Below are 23,844 nucleotides of genomic sequence, written 5' to 3'. Positions count from 1 at the left end.
GAGGATTACAGAGTAGTGTAACGTGCACCTCTACCCTACACTTATTTGCTTATGACCATCATTGGACAAAAGACACTGGCCTAGCAGCATCTTTGGTCTGACACACTATGACTATTCTTACATATCCTAAGTCGTTCCTACAGTACTTTTCCTTAAAAATGCTAGCTTCCAGATACCCCACTATATATTTCAATATCCAATTAAAATCTTATTTCATATCTCTTGTAGCAATTTAGAAGTTAAAAGGAAAAACTAATTCTATACAGAGTCATAAGCTTTGGGTACTTTTCAAATTCACAGGACACCCCTTTATTAGGGCAAGAGTAGTCAACTAAGGAGCTTTCCCTAAAACAGCACTCTTCCCTTTTGACTGACAATTTTTAAAGACTGTTGTAAACAGTTCTTACAAGGAATATAAATCAATGCTTTTAAATAGAATTATGTTAACAAAGTTAATTATTATAGCCAAACCCACAGCAGATCATTGTCCACAGCTATGTCAAACTCATCTGTCAAAGAGGCTGCAGCAAATACTTTTATGACATCCCTTCTGAATTTCTCATCCTTTTCTCTATATCTTCATTACTAAGTGTTCCTAGTAGCTATTAGATCAAGTAAGGTGTCAGTTTCAACACAATCCTCCAGTGTACTGGAAATACAGACTAGGATACCATTTAAATTTATAGTAGTAATTGATATTGCTTATAAATAACAATTTTCCCTCGAACAGTAGTAAAACCATTGAGACATTTCTTATTTGTACTCTGGTAATGCCATCTGTAGATACATGAAGACAAAGCTCAGCTTCAGAAGAGTGAATGAAGATTAACGTATTCAAAATTTCCATTCATTTTTAGAATTACTGATGAACTTGTTCATGCAGACTCCTTGTTTCTCACCTGTCTGTTCCGTTCATCCATTATTCTTGTGATCTGTATTTTCTTTCTCCCCATTTTCAGCCTCTTCTTTCTTTTGCTTCACAATCCAGAAATATACTAATCCAAGAAATGTCACTCTTCAGTATTCTAACACATGATACAGTTTTCTTTTACTTTGTCTTCAGCTTGAGAAAAGGTTCCTATTTCTTCTTATAAGCACCTAAAGAAAATAAAATTTTGAAAAAATTCACACATTACTAAAGCAGAAGCATCATTAAACACCTGTAGAGCCGTAAAACATGTGCAAGCATAAAATAATTTCAGTGAAGAACCGCGTATTCTCATTAGTAAAATATTATATTACGTACTTTGTTTCAATTAAATAAACTCCAACTAGTTTGCTAGATCCTACCTACAAATTACAGATTTAAAATGACCAATAATTTCATGCACTTTCAGTTAGATGTCTTAAAAATTTACAGTTGTCAAAGGGGGCAGTGCTGACCACTCTCAGCTTTCGGCCCTGAATTATCTGAGGTTTCAAAAATTTATCCACAAAGTTTTAGTAAACTCCATTCGTTATTTTAGAAAACCTTATAGAGATACTGCTTTGTGTTTCCTGTTTCTCTCGTAAAATTATCATCACAATAACAAAACCAAGCCATGGTAATAACAAGTTTCTGTTCCTAAACTAAATTATATCTCATTTCATAAGCTGGTATTTGAGGGTTCATTGGAAAGCAGGAAGGAGAAGGGAAGAGGGAATATCTTTGCTTAAAATAGATAAAGATCACAGAAAATGTTTTTACAACAGAACCATTTCACAGCTACCAAGACACCAATGAATAATTAAGACATTCACACAGTTACTCTCTCTCCAACAACATGCAAGTTACACATTTGCCAATAACCAATTACCAGTCCAGCACCTGTTTAATTTTGTTATATTGTTTAGAAAGATACAGGTGCACGCAACTTCAAAAACCAGTGTGCCACCATAATATTTTAATCTGGTACTAATGCACCAAATTGACTTGTAAAACACTGACACTTAAACTTTAAATGCATTTTCAGTAAAAAGAATTGCTAAGCCATATTCCAAACATATGCCTTGAACTGTAGGATAACATTAATTCAACAAAACTGGAGCACAAGTGAAAATAAATAGCTTCTGGAACATCAACTGTAGACGTAGAATGTATAAACATGAAATAGGTATGCCTTATTCTATTACCACCTAATATTCATTAAAATAAAAGGGGTAAAAACAGCCACAGTTATTAGCTTATAACCTCTCTAACTTTCCAACCCAAAACGTCTTTTGAAATCAAGCCTTGCATATTTTAATATGGGTGTCACAATGCCATATCCTTGAGGCCACGTGTAGAAAGTAGTGCAACCACATCACCATCAGACAGTTAATAAGTAGAGACAGCAAGAGGCGATTAGTCACAGGCTACACTTCACAATGCATTCAGTTTACGCTGAGGAAGCAACCACGACATTCTGATACAGCTTGGGAGGAAAAACAGAGGTGGAGGAACATCACAAAATGAAAGGATGTCATTTTATATTTACCTGATATCAACAAAGGACTGCTTTGGTAAAACATCATAAAACGCCCAACAGTACTTAGACATACTATTCCATGGAATTAAAAATCAAATCACCACTAAGATTATGTGATGTCCATTGGTCAAAAGGATACACACTAGATATTGTTTATACATCAAAACACTTAAAACATATGTCAGCCTTACATTCCTTTTATTTTCTTCAAGAAAAAAATTTCTTCCAAGGTGCTGCCAAAGAAGTATTAACAGCTAGCTAAGGTCTGATGCACAAGCCTTTACACAACCAATAGCACGCAGCAAACATTTTACACGGAAAGCAAGAGCTGGCATATAAATTTATAGCTTTTTTGTTAAAAAAAAAGGAAAAAAAGAAAAAAACACCAAGAACATCCACTGGCCTCTAAGCTTCAATTCATAAAACATTCAGTCTTCAGTCAGTGCCCCACTCTCTTAAAATTTAAAAAAAAAAAAAAAAAAAAAGTCCTCAACTCATGCTATGGTCATACATTAAATTTAGTTTTGCAAAAATCTGGTAGCATTCCTTGAACATACCTAATAAAAGGGTCTCTATAAGCAGCTGTTAAATTTTGTCTTCTCCTTCATGTGTGGCTTCATTTTTTTTAGATGTACCATACATTATTGAAACAGTTCTCTGAATACAGAATTACCAGGTTCCTTCCTCTGCTTTTTAAAAGCACTCACCATCATAACTAGTACATACAAAGAGCCACCACATGTGAGACCTGAGATCCATCTGATCTAGCATTTTCTCTGTGGCTATTAGCAAACATCACTAGGATGGTAAAGGAGGGACACAGGAACAGAATAAGCACATATCACTTAAAAGCAATATTTAGAAAGCATTTTCTCCAGATATTCAGTGATTTTTGAATCAGAAACTTCTGGAATCATAGATTTAAAGCTGTTCATCAAATTTTCTTCCATGAATATTACTTCTGAATCTGTGTAAATTTTTAGCACCTGGAGTTCCACAGCTTAGTCATGTATCAGCGTAGAAGACATACCCTTACATTTAAGCCTGATCCTGCTAATTATATTTGTTGTCTGCATATTTTTAATTATACGAGGCAGTAAACAGTCATCTTCATCTTTCGTGTCAGTCCTGGTTTTGATGCCTGTATCGTATCTTCCTTCAGTTACCTTTACTCAAAACTAAAGAATCCCACACCGATCAATCACTTCTTACGCAAAAGCCATTCTCTGGTCAGCCATCCTGTCCCTCCTCCTCTACCCTTCCAGTTACACACTGTTCTTTCTGAAACAGAAGGACACACAGCGTGTACAATATACAACATATGAGGTATATAAAATTTTATGATAATCTACCATAAATTTATGCAGAGGCATAACAATATTTTATGTTCTACTGCATTAGATATACACCTAGGCAAATTTACTGGTTCTCAAAATTTTCCTGAGGAAACAGACCAGTGCTTCAAAACACAATTTTAAAACCACTTTGTGGGACCACATGCTTTCTTCATACAGTCCTATTTCATTTACCCAGCTCTTCCACCTTCTGCAACAGATACTCAAAAGCAAATCTATGCAATGAATAACATAAGGAGCTCATGGGAAAACAGGATAGAGAGGAACAGAAATATGATGTGAGATTATGCTATATATATATATATATATTTTCACTTAAGGACACAAAATAAAAGATGCACAAACGTTCTCCATGAACTAATGGAAAAAACAATAGCAGGAAAACACTATTATCTACTTCACGTACCATCACACAAAGGGAAATGGGAAAACTGACAGTAATTTTGACCAACATTTTGCTATTCTTTTTGGGGTGTCATTCCAGGTCTTTTAAAATTAGCATGCTCTACTAGGCATAAATACGTCAACCCCTTTCCCATTTATGACCTCTGCCTCACCCCCTTTAATCAGTCCACTGTTGCATCATCTCAGGTCTGCTACTTTCTTCAACCTCAAGCGCTTTTCTCACTTAGCAAATTCCAAATTTCCATTTGCATGTCTGTCCCTGTCTAGGTCCAGCCAGCAACAGCCTCTCCTCCCTCTGCACAGGTTGCCATGGACACCAGAAACCTGGCATTGAAACACATTTGCCAAAGGCAACCCAGCTTTGAAATACAGCATCCTTTCATTTTGAAGTCACATACAAGATGATTTTCAAAGCTAAGAATTGAAACATAAGTTTGGCATAAGGTTAGGGTAAAAAGGATCTTGACACTAACTGCAAAATCAGAGTAAGTTGTGCAGTAAAAAGCCACTTTTCATGCAGGCTCCGAACATCCAAACGGGAAGTTACCACCAATGACAAACGCGTATTGTATTTCTCAAGGGAGCACTGACTTTTCCTTTTTCTAATCCTCGATCATGTCGGAGTTGCAGTTTTATTTTCCTTCCTGACTGACAAAACTATATAAGATAGAAGACTGTGTTCACTATGTGGTTACATCAAAAATGTAATTAGCAAAGTTTTAATTTTGCTAAATCATAGTTGCATTGCAAACATACTTAGGTATTCTTAAGTTACAAAGCCATTTTGTCTAGATCATCAAGAAACTTTTGCCCAAATAAAGGAAAATTAGCAGACGTATGATTATCAACGCACATTTACTTCTGAAAAAAAACCATGAAACTAACGTTAAGTAACCTCGCCGAAGGTAAAGTCCTACGTCCTTAAGTGACAGAATCAAATTACAGCCACCAAAACTGCTTTACATTTCAAAGGCACATATAAATAAAATGATGATGATGATGATAATAATAACAACAATAATAATATTATTATTTCCAGGCATCTACTAAAATAATAAAAGTAAACAGAGAAAAAGAAGGAAAAAAAACCTGTGTGCCTCGTGATAAGCTTTAAACAGAAAATAATGACAGCTTGCAATAATAGCGAGAAAAATTCTATTTGTAGCTGTCCAAGTAAAAGCCTCTATTATTGTATAAAAGTAGATTTTATTCCAAATTTTCTGGATTTATTCCCTCCCCCAACACATGTGAAAATGCCACACCAAATACTGAAAGACAACAGAACCATATGCAAAAATATACCCTCATGATTGCGTATTTTCAGCAACTCAGGTCAGTTTGTTTGTTGTCAAGGTTGCTTACGGTTTCATAAACAGTGAGAGTTATACAAACTTAAAAGCAAGGAAACTGCATTTGACCTATTTAAAAAGATTCTTTCAAGGGTTCAGTGGAAACAAATTATATCTGCGCTGAACTCCACAAGGTCTTGAAGCCTTCTGGCAGAACAGGTTAGGAAAAACCGTGTCAGAATTATACTCCTTCCATTTATTTTCCTTTTACTTCCCTCTGCCTCTCTGTTTTCTCGGAACTTCATTTCACCATCATGGTTACAGGTTACACTTGACAGTAGCTGCCTATCACAGCTCATTTACTGCAACGCACACCATGAAATGAGTGTCATGACGTCAGACAATTTGCATGATAACTCTCAAAAGCCACAGCTGCATGAAAACACAGATCTGTATAGATGCATCTTGCACTGCTAAACCTTAGGTAACTTTTAATAAATAGCAGACAACAATTTTGACTAAATCAAGGTTAACAGGTCTTTTTCCAGTCTTAAAAGAGCCTGTGCGCATATTTCTGTAGATTTGGCCCCTAAACATGAACTGATGAGCACAGACTGTGCAAACCACAGCTGAACTGCACATCCACTGGTAATTCTAACTAGCACTTTGCATGCTTACCAAGGATGTGACCAGCATATAAATATTCCCATACATATCAAGATGGAGAAGAGGCCCATTACCAGGTGTTGACTGTTTTACATTAACAAGGCAGATAACACAGAGTATTTCATTTTTCCATAGCACCTATAAACATGTAAGGGTCTTTCTCCTTGTCCCATTTGCACTAAGTGGAAACAGCTAGAAAAAAATTAAGAGTCAAATAATGTCTTCACCAAAATAATTAATCAAAAGTTTAAAGGGCTGCATGGACTCCATTTCACTGCCCAGAAGTAAGGTAACATTTACTTCTTCATAACCTCAAAGAGAATGCAAACCCATATAAAGTAAGTATACAGCTCCAGACACCTTTTTTTTTTCTAAATCCCAAATGATACAAAATATATTCACTCAGATTTGGATGCGAAACATGTTGAGAGCCATAGGATGTCATTACTGTGCTCTAGACATTGTATCGGCCCTGCTCCAAAATTCATTGCTACCACTTTGAAGCTAGATTTTAAAATTAAGATTCAAGCAAAGGGCCTCTACCTATGTATATGTTTGCACTTAACAGAGATCACACGCAGATTCTTGCGGGGGGTTTTGCAGAGGTGTGCAAAATAGTAACAAAAATGTTTCCTACAGCCACATTTCTATAGCCCTGTCATCATACACCGCAGCAAGTAATGCAAAATGTAAGCATGAAACAATAGCACAGCCTACCCCTTCAAAACAAGACTACATGTTGTCATTTATGTCACACTTCTTGCTGAACCACAATATTAGGAAATAAATCTTTTTTCCATCCTCAGTTTAGAAGCCATTCTTCTACATCCAAGTAGAGCCTTACAGTAAACGAGCCTGGCCTCAGCGCTCCAAGGTCCTCAGCTCGCGAGTGATACACAAGCATTGTTATAAAACAATAATACAACCCTTAGCCAAAATAACTTTTTTTAAAAAGTGGGACAACATAAAAAACAGGAAGCCATAAACAATTCTTTATTGATATTCTTTTTATGCATCATAAAACACTTGTTTCTTTCAGCTGGAAAGAAAAACGCACATCTTTGATACTAGACCATTTAAGTAAACGTCTAAAAGTGGATTTAGGGAGTTTTGCAACTAAACACGGTCCTCGGTTTCCACATTAAAATCAAATCTATTTTTGACCTTCTAATTTGTAAGTTACACAGCTTTTCAAATTAAGTTTTGAAGGCATATTAGAAAAGACCTCAAAGTCCTTTCAAAAAAATACGGTCTTACTGAAGATCTGCAACTCCCAAACACTATTTAAATATACTGTTGCTCAAAATGGCCTTTTCTGCCATTCTTTTCCATACAGTAAGTCCTGTCCAAAACAAAGCTGAATAACTGTATTTCCTTGCAAACAGAACTACAGAGATCAAATATGTATGAAAAATGAACTAAGATTCAAATGCCTGTTTTTTAAAACAAGTTTTAATACTCCTGGAATGCACATTTTTTTAAAGAGAGATCTTTCCTGAGCTGGTGGACCAAACAGTTTTCGGGAACTATAAGCATCACCTACGACAATACAGGCACTCCTAGATAACAGGACAAGTGTGGCTTTGTCCAGGATCAGAGACAGGATGGAATTCTGCTCTACTTATTTAAAAGTAAATGGGTTCACATTTCAATTAAACTCAACACCCAAATATTTTTTCACACTGTTACATTGCTAGAATTTTTTTTCCTTGGCCTACTCAAGTTCAAAAAATACGTATCATCCTATTCTGAGCATTTATACTCTCTAGAAGCAAAACAGCCATTATCAAGGCATCTTTACAACATATTTTCAAGTGACATTAAATTCTATTTTATTATTCCCATCCATAAATTTAGTCTTGATATTTTCTAAAATAATTTATCTTTGCATTCTCAAAAACATATTAAAAAGCAGTTGGAAAATTGGATCTGGAAACTGATGAGCTAACAGTGGAGAAAGAAGACGACGGAAAGAGAACTAAACTTTCAATACTGGATTAAAATCCAATTTTAGATAGAAGCAGAACTTAATATTTTAAGTAAATCACGCGAATTCTGTTGCCAGACTTCTACAAACAGATTAAGAAAACAACTGTCTGACTGAGTAAGAGTCTGGAAACCATTCTCCGGAGAGTTTCTCAAGAAACTTGTTCCTAGTCTATCATATAATTTGTTGAAAGAAGCGACTTTTCTATGGTATACAAAAATAGCCACAAAGAAAGATGATTCTGGACACTATTAACAAAATAAAACCCAATACTTAAAAGCTATGGCCAGAAAGACTAATTTCTTAATGAATGAACCACAGCTTTTAGAACAACCACATCAGTTTGGTCACAATTTTAAATCTTTTGGCCAGATAATCCTCCCTTTTTTTCCATTTACAGCTCCTGGAAAATTAATGAACTGGATGCAGAAATCTAAACTTAAGTTTAGATGTGATTGCTCCACAATAAAATAGAAGAGCATTTGCAGGTATTTAATTAGTTTAAAACTTAGTACGTGTTTCGTAACGACAAGCTCAAAGTGCAACTAAAAGCATTTAAACACAGGTTTTGAACCCACAGACCTCTGCGCAACATAAGCCACAGAAGGAAGATTTCTTTCCTGAAGTAAAATATACATATAAAATATATTAAGTGTTTTTCAAGATCAAAAACATCTGTCTCTAGGTTATTATAAATCTGTAATGGCTGTGGAACCTAACTACCATGTGGCAATAAAAAAAATGGCACACACACGTCTTCTGCCTCAAAAGGGAGCCACCAGGATGTACCTTACCAAATACTGACAAGAACATGTCTGCTGGGGATGGCTTTAAATTATACACCATTTCACCCACAACAAAAAGAGCTGCTAGAGAAGAGCTCTCCTCTGTTACAGAAGACAAAACAGAACCCTGTGAAACAAACTTTTTGCATTCACAAAATCACAGAATGGTGGGGTTGGAAGGGACCTCTGGAGATCATCTCGTCCAACCCCCCTGCCAGAGCAGGGTCACCCAGAGCAGGCTGGACAGGAACGCATCGTCCAGGCAGGTTTGGAATGTCTCCAGAGACAAAGACTCCACCACCTCTCCGGGCAGCCTGCCACCCTCAAAGTAAAAAAGTTTCTCCTCATGTTTAGATGGAACTTCCTATGTTCAAGTTCGTGCCGGTTACCTCCTTCATCGGGGGATCACTGAAATGGTGCTTACATTCTCAACTGAGAAAATAATTTCCACTCTTTCCACTCCTTAAAGCTAGCCTAATGGTTCAGTAAGAATGAGCTGAAAAGACACCTTCACAAGCATTGGTAATTAACTAAACAACAAACAGCTGTGTGGACAATGAAAAGGTTCATTTTAATGTTTTTCTTCATCTTACAAGAGGAGAGAATAAAATACATACACAGGACTGTTCAGTTTCCAATTAATATGTTTGCCAATCAGAATGGAGCTTTCTTCTGGTTTTTGCAACATCTCAACACTTCAATCTTCTTCAGGCTCACTGATGCATCTTTAGATGACACTTAAAACGTGTTGCATATCCCTAAGTTAAGTCATGGCTTTCAGAAAAAGTATTATCATTGGGAAATCTATTTCCAGAAGACTTCATATTTCATCAGTTACCACAGTGGCACTCAAGCTTTAATTACTGCTATCTTGGCTCTTACTTTTCCCATCTCAACTTCAGTTTATCAATAGATCAGGGGATACAGATAATCTTATTTTGCATAACAACATGCATTTGGCAGAGGTGTAGCTCGCTATCTCGAAGTTCTCACAACACTTCTGACCCACTTGTCACATCTATATTTATCTCCAAGGAAATCAGGAGAGCAAATTGGAGTACGTACCGTGAATAAGGCTGGGGACTGCAAGTGGACAGAAGATGTTTTCACAGTTACAAGAGCTGAATAGTGTACTAAAGTACTACATTGATTTGGTCAGATTTCCATGAAATTTCAGAGAAGCTGCATCACCTGTTTTTTTCATTTATGTGGTCACTCACTATTTTCATCATTTTGTAGATAATTAAATTGAAAGCTTTGCTCTCTTTTGTTAACACAGCCATGCCAAGCTGAGTTCAGTGGGAGCAGCACTTTAAACATAAGCAAGAACATGTCAAAGCAACCTTAAGAAGTCAGGTTCCTGGCATTTCTATTTGGACATCCTTATCCATAAGGAGTATCCTCCTCCTTTTTGCCTCCGAGAAATACATGATTTAAGAAGATTATCTTTTCTGAAGAGTACTCAAGTTTTTAGTGGATGCTTTTTTGAGGGCAGCTAATTTTACAATCGTTTAGAACCTCAACAAATAACCCACGTGTAAAGAACTGAACATCCATAAACCAAAAACTAGACAAAAATATCTCTGTATATATATTCTGACGTATTATAACCACATCTCACAGCTACATTATTCAGCAAAAAAAGTTAAACAAGGTGCCAAGTGAGCTAACTCAAACAGCATCCTGACATAACATTTAAAATTTATAGAAATGAAGACAGGCAGAAAAAATATTGAGAACATAGCACATACTGTAGCGCAACGTTTTGAGATTTATTACTCTTATCCTTCAAATACTCTCTTTAAAATTGTATTCAAATTTTGCAGGCTGCACTTCAGTTTCTTTGTAGCAAATGCCAAATAAGCAATTCTCCAGTTAAGCAAAACAGAGTCTGTTCTCAGTATATTAAAACTGACTGGTGTGTAACTGGCACAGTTTCCCAAGGCAACAAACCACAGCAGATTTTTTCCTTAGGAAGTAGGTTTATAAAAGGCACTTGATTGCCTCTGTTTTTTAGTTTCTTCTACTGGAAAAAAACAAAGAACATAAGTTATGAGGTAATCTTCTTTAACACTGTTTTTACCTGATGTAGAAAACTCTGCTAGCTTGGTACTTAAGCAAACTGATTTTGTGATTTGCAGCAAGACTTCCAAAATTCAGTTAAGTTCTGAACACTTATCAGTGACCAAACTTCTAGTGTTTCATTTTTACTTTTTACGAAGAGGAAAACTGTTGACTCTGCCTGCAAAGTACAAACTGGTGAGGTAATACAAACAACAGCCACAGAACGGCAACTCCAACACATGTTACTGAACAAACATTACAGCAATCAAAAACATTTACAGCTGACTTCAGGAATGTCATGAGATACAAAGGCAGCCATAGCTTTCGCATGGCTCTGCTTATACCTTCTCCTTCAGAGCACTTCCTTAAATCAGACTTCAAACTAAAAAGTACCAGATTTTATTAAAGTTCTTAGCAAGGGACAAAGGTGAGTAGATGAGAGAATGGAAATACAGAAGGATTATAAACAAGATTCTTCCTTGCACATTGTGCCCTTGCAAGACAGTCTTCGTTTCCAAGTTTGGCTTCAGTCAACAGTGGCTTTGTGACACAGAGCACTGTACGCTCCCATTTTATACTTGGGAAACTTCTTCCCAAGGTTTAGCTCATTCTTAACTAGCTGTTTCTTCCTGATCCTATATATCAGCTTTTCTTCATGCTCTGCACAAGCTGCAGGCTCCAAGCTTCTTGACAACTCCTGTTTGTGGGGTTGTTTGGTTGGGGGTTTTTTGGGGGGCTGGTGGTAGAGGGGGTTTTTTTACGTGCTATGAGAGGTAGTCTCCAGAACTATTTCCCTCCTGAGCACACTCTCTTTCTTACCGCATCCATGCTTCCAGCCTTCCAGAGATTCCACAAGATACATGCACCCCCCCTTTTAAAGGGAACAGGACAGGAAAACAGAAGACAAATAGAAGAGATATCACACATGAAAGAATCTATAAGAAGCTTTAAATCACTGAACAATTATCCAGAAAGCTTTCTTGATAATTTATTCAACGTCTGATTAAATGACAGCATGCAGTCATATTGTTGAAGTGCAACAATTATGAACCAGACAGACATGACAACATAATGCTTCAAACAGCCTGCATGCCTCAATAAGACATGCAGTAAACCATAAAGACGCCTACATGTTTTTAACAAAGATAAGTGGTAAGATTCTTTTTCTGAGGCTGCCATAGCCTTTGTTCAAAAGTCAGTCTATTCTTTCAAAATTCAGATACACCACCAGTTCAAACTTCTGAATAAAATTTAAAAAAAAAAGTTATGCTGTACTTCAGAGAGATTAAAACCAAATTTCAGTGAATTATTCCCTTCCCTGCATCTTTTAAGTAAATGAGTTGTTTTATATTTAAGTAAAATAAACCACCATTACTGTTGGGGGAGAGTTGCAGCAGATCCTTTCCAAACAGGGAGACTGTTTCCTTACAATCTAAAGGTTTCAGAATCTGTGGCAGACAGGTGGCAAATAATAAAATAACATACTGGTGAGATGAATCCACTCAGCTACATCTCAGGAGTAATATAGTGGAAAAAGCTTAAACACAGGTAGAATACAGGCAACATCAATGAACTCAGGAAGATGGTGCTAGGCACCCACAGTCAAGAAACAGTCTGATTCCCATGAACTGTCTCATTTCAGCAGCCACTTTTAAAAGCAGCCTAGAATGAAATTATGAAATTCCTTACAACCTAAACCATTTTACTGAGCCAAGTACTTCATAACCCTCTTTCTCTCCCCTGTCCCCAGCTCCCCCCCAGGGCTCATGTTACTGGCCTCCATTTGGATGTCTATATCCCTAAAAGCAATCACAAGCTAAGACCGTCCAAATCTAATATGGGGCAGGCCGTTGAAAACAAAAGTTAACTACATTAAGATATATACCCCAACATCTAAACATACCGTAGTAAACTCAGTTTCTACTAAGAAAAGGAGCAAGAATATTATTCAGAATATTTTCTTCTCCTGCATATAAATCTTTTCCTTTATCAGCAGGTGATATCTGGTAGTCTGGGTGTTCATACATCATTAGCACTAACCTAGCCACTTTGATTCATTTGCAAAAACGTTACCGAAACTACATTGATTATCGTACACTGAACCTTCAGATAAGAACTGTTTTCTAAATAGAAATCTAATTCTAAAACTAACTCTGAAACTATTTTTTCCTTAGCAATGGCAACAACCCAGCATACACCGTTAGTTAACATGCAGCAGATCCTCCTGAAAACTATACTAGTTTTCTATATTAGCACTATACGAGCACATGGAAAACAAGGAGGCGATCGGTGACAGCCAACATGGCTTCACAAAAAGGCATTACAGTACTGGGGGATAAGGGAAGAGCGACTGACATCATCCGTCTGGATTTGTGCAAAGCATTTGACACTGTCCCACGTGACATCCTTGTCTCTAAATTGGACAGACATGGATTTGACGGATGGACCACTCGGTGGATAAGGAATTGGTTGCATGGTTGCACTCAAAGAGTTGCTGTCAACAGCTCGATGTCCAAGTAGTGACCAGAGATGAGTGGCGTTCCTCAGGAGTAGGTATTGGGACTGGTGCTGTTTAACATCTTCATCAGCAACATGGAAGGTGGGATTGAGTGCAGCCTCAACAAGTTTGCTAATGCCATCAAGCCGTGTGACGGCCCAGAAAAATTTAATCAAGGTCCCAAGCAAAAATCAATTAAGTGATCCATGTGTAAATATACAAAGGCCTTCTGATAACCTAATACATCCCAAGATGTATTAGTAACAAGAACAATGAATATTGAGAAAAGCAAGATATTGCAAAAAGCTGTATCTTAATGTATTTGAAAGGCAGCTGGCCTATTTTCAATTACATTAAGTAGCCAGGAATCTGAAGCAGAAGCCCGGACAGGCTCAAATTATTGTAGACTACCCTTACTGAAAATCTCTTCCATTTAAACAAGTACATTCAGTTACCTTTGACATGAAACATTAGATGCAAACGCAAGCTTTTTGAAATTGGAAGGTAGACGTCTCCATCTTTACTACATAGTCAGCCAAGCACTATCTGATGCATTGACTGCCTAGATCTGACAATAACCAGGACTGGTGAGGAATCAGAGACTATAAATATAGCTAGCCACCCAGATTTGCAATTGTGCATTTAAAAACAAAAACAAACAAACAAAAAAAAAAACCAAAAAAAACCACCACACATACACACAAAGAAAAGCACCACAAAGAAAACCTACACACTAAAAAACAGTCACACACAGTTTACTATTCTGATTTTGGAAAAGGAAAAAATAATTCTCCTCGCTATCAAAGAGACTGCCAGAAATGCCAAGAAGCAGCCCTGAAATCACTTCAGAAGGGAAGACTGCATGATCAGCCTCAGCCTCTTGCACTATTAGATGGTCAAAGTGGACATCTCAGCATTTAATTACTACATCAATGATTTTCACCTCCTAGGAAAATTACACAAAACAGTGCCCATTTCACACACACTGCTGGATCCCTTCTATCCATGCTGTCCTGTCTTCTTGTTCATCTTTTGACAAAATCTAGCAAGAGACCCAGGAACCATATTTCAGTTGTAGAGCAAATACGTAGCAGTCAGGCGTGAATGACTTCTCCTTGAAGGTATTAGTTCTAATTGCCACACTTAACGTTAACAGCAATATCTTATTTTGGTAAGAGTAGTTGCATCCCATTATAAAACTCTGATACTGCCTGTAGCCATAGTAGGTGAAAGTGTGGCATGTGCAAGATCAAACACCTCAGTCAACCTTTGAGCTTGGAGAAACGAGTGGTTAAAGCCAGTGTTAAATTGCTGCACATGAAGTGATACTTACTTAGACATAGAAATGATTTTTTTTTTTATTCTAACAGCATCACTGCAGTACACAAGGAAGAATCTGCAATCTTTTCTGTTCCTTTCTGGTATGACAATAAACCACTTGGTCCTCATGAAAAACCCTATATACTTATTGCCTTAAGCAAAAAAAAAAAATATCTTGCATATTAAATGTATTCATGAAAGTGGATTCTGTACACTAGAATCAGATGCTAGCTTAATTATTTTACAGCGTCTTATTGTACTCATTCTAAGTAAATAATTGGTGAACATGATTATATGGAATTATATGAACAAAAAAGTGAACCATGGCAAACTGGCATGCACTTTATACACAATTTTAAAGAACCTGCTTAGAAGCACTCTTGCACCTGCAAGAAATCTTGACTCCTCTTAAAAAAAGTTATTGTTGAGTACTTCGGGTCTTCAGGACATTAAAACCGGCTTTCTTTTTCATGCTGACTGGAAGCCTTGCAGCAGCTGAAGCAATAAATATTGACAGCTAGCTGGCAAACAGCAGAGATACCAGTGCTCCTCATCTCCAATTTCACCTGCATCAGCAAAGACAGAGCCTAGAAGGGACAGCGCAACTAGGACCTAATATGTTCATCTGCATTACTGCTGCTTTTGCCTGTATTAAAAGCCTATTTTCCCCTCAATAAGACTGGTGTACCTTTGAATATACCTGCTTTCATACACCACCCCAAAAACTTCACTTATCTATTAAATCTCATTGCAACATACAGATATATAGTGACAAAGTTCTAACTCTGGATAAATCGTACGACAAGAAACTTCCAGCATCCAGTTTCATGCTCTTACATAGGTAGCTCAGCTCCTTCTCCCCTAACTGATGCTTCACAGGTTTTGCATGAGGCCACACATTGCTTAACAAAAACTAAACAGCCAACTTAGAGCAAACACAGCAAAAGCTGTATGCCAAAATATGAGATACTCCTGACCACACATAAGAAATGTAAGGAAGACTTAGTAAAGTGGATTTTAATGAAGAAATTGTATTGGTGACTCTCAGTTCTCATCTCCTATTCTCTACTTTGAGGCAGTATTACAGAAGCTGTAAGGAAATGCATTCAGACTTGCTTAAAGGAAAGAAAATTCAAAACAAAAACAAAACACAAGGACAACAAAATTCTGCCTGATTTCCCACTCGAAGAAAGGTATCTTTCCAGCAATTCACTCTGCAGTTCAGACAAACTTCAGACTGATGGTTGCTTTTAGCAGATTTCATCCTGCTGCCAAGCTAAACAGACTTTTAGACTGAGATTTGAAACAAAGACTTCTTAGTATAACCCAAAATGTTGACCACTGAGTCGCACCTAGTTCTCAAAACTTCAGCTTATGATTTCATCTGAAGCTAATAATTTTTTACCCCTGCACAGACACACCTATGATTATGGTCTATGTTTAGATTTGTAAGAATTCACCAACATACAGTGTCATCATTTTCTCCAGCACTCAGCTTCACTGGGAGGAGGGGTGGAGACATCCTCCACACAATAAACATTTGCCTGCTTGCAAAAGGAAGATATGAATCAAAACAAGCTTACCCTGTACTTTTAGCAGGCACTACTCTTAACATGTTAGATCAACCAATACTTGTGGAAATTATTCTTCCTAGCTTCTTGTAGATTTTGCTTCCTCTTTGTCTACCACTGAATATATTTAATTTCGATGACAGTATCTGATTAACAACATTAGGAAGCCTTTACAGATGGCAGGCACTCCCCTTCGTATACATCGCTTACTCAAAAAAATGCAAACCCTTTAGTATTCCACATCAGAAAAAGTACTACATAAAATCTTAAGACTACCATAAATGCACAGTTCAGTAATAGATACTACAGTAATAGCACGCATGAGCTAGGTCTATCGCATAGCTATACAGCACCTACAAAGCAGCAACACACTGAGCTTTGGTTTAAACACAGTAAACTAAGATTTCTGCTCTTCTGTTTTAATGCTGTCAAGTCAGTCCATTTGCATTATTTGCACGATGTCAGTTTGGGCATGGAAAGGAAGGAGTACTTAGTCTATCTAGTGAATCCTCAGACTCAAAACCTCATTTTATTCAAATGGCCACCCCTGCCTAATTCTTTCAGTACGTGGAACTGAAGCCAAAATATTCCTGAACTGGATGGTAATACTCCCTATAGTCCTTCCATAGAGAGGTGAGATAGCTCTCAAGTCTCACTGGTTTGTTCTTTTTTGGAATGAGTCCAAGTTTGCTTCAGTGAAGATGCTCACCCCATGCAGCTGGAAGAAAGCCATTCAAGAGAAGGGGAAGTCCCCAAAAGCAGAGGAAAAAGCGTGATGGAAGACAACAGCAGAAAGAGTTACCAATAAGTTTATCTATCTGTGGCTTTTTATCCCATTTGATGCCATGAAGCGTAGAACAAAGACATGGCTTTTTAAATTTAGTAGATTCAAACAGACATTAAAAAGAAACTGGTTCTCATTCACTTTTAAGGATTTCACCTCCAGGGAAGGTCCTTCAAGGATGCACATGGTATTCTTTGACATTCTGAAAGCAAAATCATTTAAGCACAAGACTCAGTTCTTGTAACGAAAATTTATTTAGAAGAGCCATGAGAAAAAGCAAGCTAAATCATGAAACTGAACTTAGTAAGTATTTGTCAACAGCACTGACAAACCCACTAAAAACAAGTCACAGCTTTTGCTATAGATCTGAGTTTCCACTGGTGGTTCTGCAGTGTCTCAAATCCAGCCTGCTATGGAAAAACAAAATGGGAACCGTAAACGGACTTCGTTGTTTTCATATGCTATTAATTCAGGAGCTTGGGCAAGAGGATTATTGATATTTTGAAACACTTAAAAAGACCAACCATAGCTTCTGACACAATTATATTTTGCAGGGCTAAGAAACAGTATATGTGCTAAGCTATGTAACTCTGAGTGCAGAATATTGTTATGCTTTATGGAATAATTTCAGTTCTCTATTATGTTTAAGAAAATTTAATGTTGCTTTACTACATGTGTCCTTGAAGTACCCAAAAGAAAGTCCACTGGGCTTTCTTGTAATTTTTCTGCAAATGCAGTATCTACCAAAGCTAAAGAATTCAATAGAAAATATCTTCAATCTTTGAAGATTACTAGCCCATAATGATAGTACATCTAGAGAAATACCATCAAAAAACAAAATCCAACAATCCATTATCTGGAAGAAAGTGCCTACATAGTCTTCTCAACAGGAAGAGGTACAAAAAGTTACCAGCTGGAAGACATACAATTTAAATCACAGCTGGGGGAGGTGGAACCCTTCATTCCTCTGCTTTTAGCTAAGCCTCACTGGCATGACGTGTGACCACTGGACCTGAAGAAGAAAGGAACTCCCAAAGCATTCAAAACCCACTTGAATCTTCAAGCTTATGGAATGCAATCATGCAAGTCTGAGACAAAGTAAATCCCTTAGCAATGGGTTATTAGAAATATGATGTCCTGTATTCAGTATTAAAGCTGCACACTGTTGCTCAGATTCAACCTAGGACATTTTTATTAATCTGGGCCTATAGCTACAGTGCAAGAAGAATCCTGCTACTGCATAGTAAATGGTATCATGCAACAAACAGGAGACAACAAATAAGCCATCTCAGTCTTTCTGCTCAGCATAAGACATCAAAAAAACCTTAAACAATAAACCAACATCACACTTTCAGCAACAAACCAGCAGAGAAAATAGTATTAAACTTTATTAGGATTTTGCATGAGATTATATTCCATTAAAGAGATTATCCACCTCGTAACATTCTCTTGATAGAGGACTTACATATACCACTCTTCCTTGCTCATCATCTCCCAAATGGTGACCTGTTAAATCCACAGAAGGCACGTAACTGACACAGTAGCTTTTAAGCACAGATGATACCAAGAAATTCTGACAATATCACAGCACTGGCAAAATTTACACTTGTAGATTTTCTTAAAGATTTACTACCTGAGGATCAGATGGCTATTTTCAGATTTCTTTTAAAAATTAATCTTTAGTCATAATGGCAGCACAAAACTGAAACATAACAGCATGAAAAACCCAAACAAAATACTGCAAAGATTATGGTGGATTAAAAAAAAATCCATCTACTTTTGAATTCTCAGTCCTCTCTTACACTGATATGCAGACACAATGCTGCAGTGTTCCAAATTCTGCAGTTGGTTACATCTTAGTTACAAACTGAGTCTCTTCAAACAGTCTGATAACATTTAATCAACAGAACTCTGAAAACATTCAGAGAAATTATAACCTTTGAGAGTTTCACTGATTTATTCACTTCCATAAGATCACACGGTTACTAGACACATGCATGCTAAATATATTACATGCTATCATGGCAGCAGGTCAGTTCTGTACAAGCTGCTTGTATTAAATTTCTTCTATAAGTGACACTAGAGTTCAGCTCTGCTACAGCAAATATAGGAAGAGGCCTCACATTCCAAACAACCATCTGAAGGGAAAACGATGCCAACAGAGTATGCCTGTGCTACTTTGACCCATTTACTATTTTAAAACACACATGTAAGCCTTGCATTTGTTATCTATATTATGAATTTTTAAGATTCAAAACTTCAAAGCTAATTGGTTTGTCTTACTCTCTTGCTATGAAAATTTAAGGAAAAGGTCATGAGACTATAGTCTATAATAGGTGATGTGTACGATCGATGAAATTCAAAACAGTCCATTAACCGGATCGGATATTGAACTACATTTGAAATGCTTTACTGGTTTATTAAACCAACTGGGTACACAGTAACTAGTAGAATACATTTTAAATAAGTATCATTGCATAGTGTTCTAACAATTTTATAGTAAATGTTCTCTATAAAAGATACTGACATATAAAAAACCCACACATTGTCTCTACATATATTGACATATATAGAAATATACACACTGGCACATAAAAAGTACAAACAAATCTGAGTTGTCAAAATTAATGGAGCACACACTAGAAATATTGTATCAGCCTCTGTCACAATGCTTTCCTATGTAATACTACAAAAGAGGATACTGCTACAGAGAATGCCAGCCTAATCAAGAAAGGAAGGCAATCTCTTCGAAAAGCTGCCTATAGACTAACACAGGGGGAAACGTTGTTTCATGGCTTCAGACTGCTGCCTCAGAAAACACTAAAATAAAAGGCGAATAGTCTTGAACACAGAGGTCAAGAGAGATTAGAAAAGTATCTGTATTCTGCTGGAAGAATACACATTAATCCTTTTCATAAATCTAACCCAAATTCAAATACTTATCAGTAAGAATGTAATCACTTCAGCATTGAAGTTGGAGGCAGGGGCAATCGTACAGACCTTTGGTAAATATTTAACCAGCTAGTCCTCATAAAAATCTCAGACTGTTGCTACTCTAGTGAAACCATATCCACAGTGGCTACTTCAAAGTTATCTCATATACCTACTTAAGCTGCAGCTGCATGTTTGCTGCACACTACAAGCACATCCTGACACTGTTCCTCTTAAGTAGAAACTTCGCGAGATTTTTCATACATCACTGGTCCTCCCTTTCCACTGGATGGGGGACATCTGGAAACCAGACAGAACTATCAACAGGTAACTGAGTTATTCACAATAAAGATATGCTATGGGCATATCAAGAGAACAAAGAGAGGCAAAAGTACAGATATGTTGTAGTGAATGGTTGGATTTTGAGTACATGATACTTTAAACTGGCTTATTATTCAGTCATTCCTTAATTAGTCTGCAGAGAATACTAGTATTTATCAAATAATGCACTGACAGAAAGATACAGAATACCACATTTTTTACAGATGAAAAGCATTATAACACTTGCAATTTTAGTCACGCAAAACTTAAGCGCCAAACTACCTGAAGTCTACAGTAGTCCTGATATATTGACCAGGTTTCATTTTGACATTAGAACTTCTGCACTAAGGGACCATGTTGGAGGTATCAAATCATCTCTAATATAGAAGAGGTTTTTTTAATGAACCAGGAGAAACACTTATATTAGCTACCCACAGAATACGTATTTATACAGCATCACATATAAGCACATGATTGAGATACTTTATCTGGTCAAATAGCACCATATTAACTAAGTGCTAACACACAGCAGTACTCTGCCTGGTAGCTTTAACATCAAATCTGGGCCATCTTTGCACTTACACATTTCTATGCAACTGCTGGTAAGAATTCCAAACCAGAATTCCAAGATTCCAAAGAATTCCAAACATCCCCCAAACCACAGGAGCAGAAGCTGTGACTGCAAAGAAACAAAAAAACAAACCACCTCCTCAAGAACCATGCTTCACCTCTGCATAACCGTCAAAAATGTGAGCCTAGCTGAATTATAATGTTCCAATTGTCTGCTTCTGATAAATTTTGCATTTGACTTGTTACTGCTCAATTATTTAAGCCATCACTTCATCTGCATCAGACTTGAACCCATTTTTTCATTACATCTTATTTGAAAACTTTTTTCCACCTTGATGACTTAAGAGTTACATACCATTCTGACCTGCTATTAGCGAAGTCACAGCATTGAAGAACACCACAAAAAAAAAAAGTACCAGCACATTAGAAGTACACAACAGTTAACACATTTAGCACAGTCTTATACTGGATTCGTTTCACAAACCACATAAGTACAAACAAGAGCTACACTGATAAAAAAACCCCAGAAAAGTAGTGAAGTAACTGAACCAGTACACTTCAATATGAAGACAAAACTATGAATTGGGATCAAGAAATACAACTTGTCTACAAAAAACGTGTTTTTCATCCTTCTACTTAACATGTTTCTGACTGCACCACTAAAAATGTATCTTCCAAATTTCACCAATATATATAAAAACTAAAAACAAAAAAACCACTAAATTCTACTGCAAGCAAATAATATTAGGGTCCTTGAGAGAAAAGTTACAGTCTTACAGATCATATGAAACATATTTTGACTAAAAAAAAATAAATGCTCAGTATTATACAAAGCATTTAAAAAACACTGAGCTTAGTGGAGGACTTGTAAATAAATTATCTGCAACCGTTTGATGCATTACAGGTTATTCTTATTTCAGAATCAAACAAAAACACAACAACAGAAATCAAAACCTACCTAACACGATTATCAATAAAATCACAGCTTGCATAATGTAAAACTATGCAGATGGTCTGTTTTTAAGATCAGACAGTAATTGCTTTGATTCTCCAAAAGCATTGGTACATAAATGGTCAGTTTCGGAGCTTCTACTTTTCAAGACCCCAGGTGAGAAAAAAGGAACAAAAATCTCAGCTGACTGGTCTGTAACTTTAATCATGAGAGCATTAGAAGACAAATCAAAAATGGAAGGGAAGATATTAAGATAAGTAAAAATGAGATACTGACTGAGAGTAGAATTCACAAGACTTTCTCCTTCCTCCTCAGGAGAAAAACACTAGCACTTTAACAGATAAATCTGACAGAACACTCATCATCCACCCACTGGGAAGTGAAATGAATGAAAGCTCAAAAAAATAGCAGAGAAAGACAGAAGGGGCAAGGGGGGCGAGAAATACTTCTGGTTTACTTGCAACCAACTCTCAAAAAAAAAAATTACAAACAGCTTAAGTCTGACATATTCATTCTTCCAGAGCCTAACACCAAAAATCATATAAAACATAACTTCAATTGTTTACATCACTTCATTTTAGCCGTCACATGGCATGCAATACCTCCTCTTCAAAATACTGTTATGCCCTGTCACACTGACAAAGAACAGTACATGAGATTGTTAAATTGCACTTAGGCAGGGAGACAAGGATTAAGGCGTTTGCACCAGGGTCAGAAAGCAATCAACCGACTTCAAAGACAAGGCACCAATCTTAAATTTCCTCAACAGCAAAACACTCAAAAGGCGGCAAGGTTTGCCAATAAAATAACACTTGCTGCTAAAGCAATGGATTAGTAGACAAACTTTGAGGCACAGACGTCCTCCGCATCACAATTTAATTTAACCTACAGGTATCAATTGGAAAACTGAAAAGAAATAAAAATGCATCACTCTCACTACAAAATTATTTCTAATTTTTTTATCTTCCATATTTGTAAATAGCAGGAGCTGATGGAAGTTATATTTGGCAGAACAAAGTCCTTAATTAAAGTTAAGGCTTCTCAGAGTCAGGCATCCATTCAGTGAGGTCAAATTACAACAGAGCAGGAACTACCTCCACCGTCATCCAACCATTATCAACACAAGATCTGTATGCTGGACAGTTCAGAAGTCCTGTCATACACACAGATCAAAACGAAACAAAATTTTCTACCTCCCTAGTTTTCTTTATTTGTTAAAGGCCACTTGAGCCAAAACTTTCTTCTCAGAACAGAGGCATGAATCTAGGCCACAGAAAAAATTTGTACCAAAAGTTGTCCTGAAAGCCACAAACTTCATTGTAGTCTAATCATCTAAATTAAATATGTAAACAAAAATAAGATTATTTTTTTTTTAAGGATGACTCACTTAAGTTTGTCACACAATAACAATGAGGAACTTCAAGCCTACTTTTGAAAGCATTTCAAGCAGTAAGGCTTGCTAAATGAAAGAATCTTAATGTTCTTACAATATGTAAAAAAATAACCAAACCACATTTAATAAAGAAACAAATGGAAAAAGAATAAAAGTTGGTGGGTGCTGACTGTCATCTGTCTTACTGGAACATACCAAGTAAGTTTCAGTACTCTTCTGCTAAAGATACGATGAAAAGCTGAAACAGGAATTCACAGCTACAAACCACATGAGACCACGTGATAAGACATGCCCACCTCAAAAATGCAGGTGCATTGCCATCCACATCTCGCTAGTGAACAGTCGTAACTGAACATATTAACTTAGTTTCTCAAGGACTTCATAAATGACAAACATGACTCTTTACGACATGTTCTCCATTAAGAAACAGGTTTGCCCCATTTATGTACTACAATTAAAGAGCATTTTGTGACACCATGGATTTTCAAGTGGTAGGCGTAAAAAAAA

At 36.7% G+C, this 23,844-nt stretch overlaps 1 protein-coding gene across 8 annotated transcripts in view; it reads right to left on the bottom strand.

Annotated features, from left to right (window-relative positions):
• The window catches only part of MEF2A (myocyte enhancer factor 2A), a 93,482-nt gene that overhangs the window by 55,389 nt on the left and 14,249 nt on the right, over window positions 1-23,844 (bottom strand). For all 8 annotated transcript variants that reach the window (XM_063347277.1, XM_063347273.1, XM_063347276.1 and 5 more), the window contains exon 2: window positions 900-1,098. In XM_063347277.1, coding sequence (XP_063203347.1) covers window positions 900-953 — 54 coding nt within the window. In that variant the 5' untranslated portion in view covers window positions 954-1,098. The remainder of the gene's footprint in view (window positions 1-899; window positions 1,099-23,844) is intronic.

This window comes from Chroicocephalus ridibundus, chromosome 9 (assembly GCF_963924245.1).
Source record: "Chroicocephalus ridibundus chromosome 9, bChrRid1.1, whole genome shotgun sequence".
In the NCBI taxonomy this organism is placed as follows: Eukaryota; Metazoa; Chordata; class Aves; order Charadriiformes; family Laridae; genus Chroicocephalus; species Chroicocephalus ridibundus.
Note: the sequence above shows the minus strand (reverse complement) of the source record. Positions and strands in the feature narration are given on the sequence as shown.